This window comes from Aulonocara stuartgranti, assembly GCF_965226115.1.
Source record: "Aulonocara stuartgranti genome assembly, chromosome: 9".
Classification (NCBI taxonomy): domain Eukaryota; kingdom Metazoa; phylum Chordata; class Actinopteri; order Cichliformes; family Cichlidae; genus Aulonocara; species Aulonocara stuartgranti.
In genome coordinates, this window is record NC_138960.1 from 12709938 (window position 1) to 12714520 (window position 4583).

At 37.2% G+C, this 4583-nt stretch overlaps 1 protein-coding gene across 1 annotated transcript; it reads right to left on the bottom strand.

Moving 5' to 3' along the window:
* Positions 1-1034: 1034 nt before the first annotated feature.
* Positions 1035-3683, bottom strand: LOC309714594 (cell adhesion molecule 3-like; the record flags this gene model as incomplete). Its single annotated transcript, XM_082547143.1, has 7 exons — positions 1035-1277; positions 1404-1443; positions 1585-1654; positions 1879-2139; positions 2224-2529; positions 2893-3270; positions 3611-3683. 7 exons carry the CDS (start codon positions 3681-3683, stop codon positions 1035-1037), a joined length of 1371 nt encoding a protein of 456 aa, XP_082403269.1.
* Between the last annotated feature and the right edge of the window lie 900 nt (positions 3684-4583).

Below are 4583 nucleotides of genomic sequence, written 5' to 3' on the forward strand. Positions count from 1 at the left end.
TAAATAAATATGACCTACTGTATAGACCAGCTTTTCTTTAAAAAAAAAAACCCTCCTCAAACAATAAAACAAATCCATTAAAAGAGAAACTGCCACTACAAAAAGTGTCGACCCTAATATATAAAAAAAGAGTGAAATTTGAAGACAAAATAAATTTTTTTATCCACCTATTTGGATATGAAAAAGACATCCCACGTTTCATATCATTAACAATACAGAGTAAACTTTTAGAATAATTATATTAAATATCACACAAAAACGGCAGTACGGTGGCACGGTGGTTATCACTGTTGCCGCACAGCAAGAAGGTCCTGAGTTCAATTCCACCATCAGGTGTGGAGTTTGCATGTTCTCCCTGTGTCTGCGTGGGTTCCCTCCGGGTACTCCGGCTTCCTCCCACCGTCCAAAGACATGCAGCTTGTGGGGATAGGTTAATTGGATAATCCAAATTGTCACTAGGTGTGAATGTGTGAGTGCGAATGGTTGTCTGTCCCTGTGTGTTGGCCCTGCGACAGACTGGCGACCTGTCCAGGGTGTACCCTGCCTCTCGCCCTATGACAGCTGGGATAGGCTCCAGCGCCCCCCTGAAAAGGATAAGCGGAAACGAATGGATGGATGGATCACACAAAAACATGTTACATTGAATAATCACATTTTATTTAATGTGTTTAATAAATTTACAGACGTGTTTTGATGCCATTTTCCCTGCAGTCTTTTAAACAAATTACCTGTGAAGAAGTCTTACATTCATTTCAACATGTCTACAATGTAAATATTAAATCATACAAGAGCACACACAGCATGCCAGCATTCAAATACTGTATGAACATGATAATAATTAAAATAATAATAAAAAATAGCTACATTGTGTAAAAGTTTTTAATGTTCAGTCTTCTCTGCTGTCATGTGAATTAGTTCTTTATTGGACTGCAGTGAAATTAAAGTTGAACATAAAAAGCTGCAGGATGTAATTTTTTTTTAAGTTAATAAAAATTGTGTGTGTGTGTTTTTTAATACACTGTGTTAATGTAATGTTATAACTTTTTCTTGACCTCAGCGTACAGTTCCCCTTGGCCATCAGCACGCTCTGTGTTTTTTGGCTCGTTGACTTTCACCTGTGCGTACACTGTATCCTGCTGCTGGCCTCTGTCCTGCACTGAGTCAGAGGATGCTTCATTTCTCAGCACAGAGAAGCTGATCTCTCCATAATGGATGTTTTCTTCTCCTTCTGATTTACTTGCTGGCTCTTCAACAACCGACTCTTCACTTCTTTGATTCTATAAAATAGAAACAAATAGAAAGGTTCATTTGAATCTAGTGAGCAGACACTCGTGGAGGTACAAGAGTAAATAACTTTCTGAACACAGTTCAGTAAATTACAGAGAAGTTGAGTATTTTCTTACATGAGTTTGTTGTTGAGTTTGATGCTTTGACTTTAAGCACCTGAAAGATATAAGAGGCTGTTAAACTAACTATCCTCTGTTTTAGGTTAAATATATTTGTGAGTAAACAGATAATTTCACGTTCAGCTACCATGTCAGTGACAGAAATTGATCATGTTTTCTAATGTGATGTAATATTTACCAAACAAAGATGATCAAGCAAAGTAACATCATCCCAAGGATTCCTCCAAGAAATGACCAGAGTGGGAATCCTGGTAGAAAACCAATATCAAGATGAAACAACACACGATGTGAAACAGATCGTGAGGTTCTTCTTTTTCTTTTCCGTTATATTACCATGATGTTTAATTTTACACTTTGTACAGCACTATTTAGAAAAAACAAAACACTTCAAGAGATTTAATGAGTTACTCAATAAACAAAGAAGAAAAAGTTAGATAATAGCATAAAACTGTTCAGTGGCATGAGCCATTACCTTTAATAGCCACATGAATTTCTGCTGATGTCTGATTACCCAGATCATTAGTTGCCACACAGTAATAAACTCCTCCATCTGTTACATTGAAACTGTAAATCTCTCCTTCAGATACTTTCACAGCTCCATCTCTGCTCTTCTTGAACCAGGTGAAGCTGCTGACTGGAGGTTTGGCTCTGCTGGAGCAGGTCAGGTTCACCCAGCTGCCTGCTGACACCAAACCTGATGGACTGATGGATGCTGAGGTGTTTTTAGGAGCATCTGGAGAAAAAATAAGAAAGTCATATCCCATAAATCATGTTGTCCTATAGGATTCAGTTCAACAACAAACTCTGATTGTCTTACATGAAACACTGAGAGTCTCTTCTGTCTCTGCTGTCTTGGTGTCTTTTCCTTGGTTCACAGGATATCTGGCAGAGCAGCTGATCTTCTTTCCATCATGTGTGTCTGACAGAGTGATGTTCTGCTGGATTTTAATTGTAAAGCTTCCATCTGTGTTTTCCTCTGTTTTGTTGTGAGAGTCTTGTTGGAGATTCCAGGTGAGTTGAGGAGGGGAGTGTGGACAGGGAGTGAGAGCTGAGCAGGTTATAGTGACAGACTCCTTCTCCTTCAGATCACCTGGGATTGCAATATTGGGCCTCCAAGGAGAATCTGTGGTTTCACATCAAGCTCAATTTTTACACTGATAATACAGGAAACACAGTCAAGTAACAGATGAAGATCAGTGTAGTTGTGTTAAAGTCTTAATTTTACATGTTCATGCTGTTCAGTCAGGAAATTATTTTATTCTGAGTTTATTATTTCCTCCATGTAGGAGAAATACCTGAGCTTTGGAATCAGCACAGTAAGCAAACTTTGTTTTTGTTTTTTTTGCACTTATAAATTTTATAACAAAGAAAACTGGACAACACATTTTTAACTGCCAAATATAAAGTTAGTACATTTATGTCTTAGCTGTTAATATTCAAATCAGATTTTTTTTTATTATCAACAATAAAATGAAAACTTTCTCACCTTTAATTGTTATTTTAAGAGGATCACAAACAGCTGTTGCTCTGAACGGCCAGTTCATAATTCTGAAGTAGTATGTGTTTGTATAAGTTGTGGTTAAGTTGGCAAACAGAGTGGTGCAGTTTTTCTCCTTCAGGTTTCCTGTAATATTCATTGGATAGATGTTAACTGTCCCACTGCTGTTGAAGATCACGTTTTCTGGATAAAGTTTAGTATGACTTTTAATCCACACTGCAAAAACAGGTTGTGTGCTGTCAAACTTTTCTTGTCCAGTTTCACTAAAGTTACATGGGATTTGTAAACAAGATCCACTCAGAGCTTCCATCTCTGTTGGTGCAGTGATGAACAGGTTTGAATCTTGAGGACAAGCAGCCAAAGTACCTGGAAAAAATCATACACATGATGGGAAACAGAATTATGATACACTGAGTTTATTAGACGTGTGTTGCAGTTCAGTTTCAGTTTTATTTGTCATATGCAAGTTAGCACAGGGTCAACATTGCAATGAAATGTATTTGACGAGCAGAAGACAAGTCACAAGACAAATGGAATATTGCACATGAGATAAAGTGGCAGGAGTGAGCAGCAGCACAAACTGAGCAGTACAAACTTTTTGAGTGGCAGTTAGTACAGTATTGCACGGAGTGATGTTTTTTTCTGTAAAGTATCTCCATCTGCACTGATCTGTCAGACTGTAAATGCCTGAAATGAGACGACTCACTTGGAATAAAGAGGAGACTCAGTAACATGATGCCTGTCATGATGTTCACAGACTGGACTGTCACAAAACTCATCACCTGTATAAAAAAAACATAAGATCACATAAAGGTTTGATCAAATCAGGAACTTGCATTGTTTTATAGAGCAATACAAAATTTACATTTATTTTAAATCAGACAAACAAAAATAAAGCAGTTCTTTTTATTGTGATATAAAAATCTTGTAAGATGCAAAAAATGTTTTCTTACCTAATAATCAGACTGCTACAGAGGAGAAATGACAAAATAAAAGTCCGTGTGTGATTCCAGCAGAAACACAGCGAGTGAAACACTTCTCCGTTTAGATGTTGTAATGTCAAAGCAAACAGACCTGTGAAGCTTTTGTCTTTCTTTTTCAGTCAGTCTGCCTTTTATGTTCCCATTATGCACATGTTGTCAGTTTAGTAGCCACCACTTCCATCTGCCTGTTTATAGATTCACTTGACCGCCCACTCACACACTAACCTGTTCCTCATTCTCTCATTAATATTAATATTTGTGTCTTAGCTTTTCTGTTCTTCTTTTTGTGTCTCTGTGTGTGTCTGTACTCACACAGGTTACAGCTTTGTGTTGATCAACTTCCTCGATGTGTTTAGATCTTTCTGCTTTCATTTAATGATTCCTTCTTCAGTTGATCCACTCGGCCAATAGATGTCTAAATGTTTTTATATTTATTGTTTGTAGTCTGTTTCCTTCAGCACCAAAATAATTGCATATAGAGAGAAGGTAATTATGGAGAGAAGAAAACAGTTGGAAAAACAAAATGCAATGAACAGAATATTACTGACAAAGTGACAGCAAAACTAAAGAAAGGTGCCAGAATAGACAGTCTATTGCAGTTTGTTGTGTATGGGGCATATTCAGACACATATTCAGTAATTGCAAATTATTTACATGGCAGTGCACTACAGGCATAAATCTAGACCCCTAGATAAA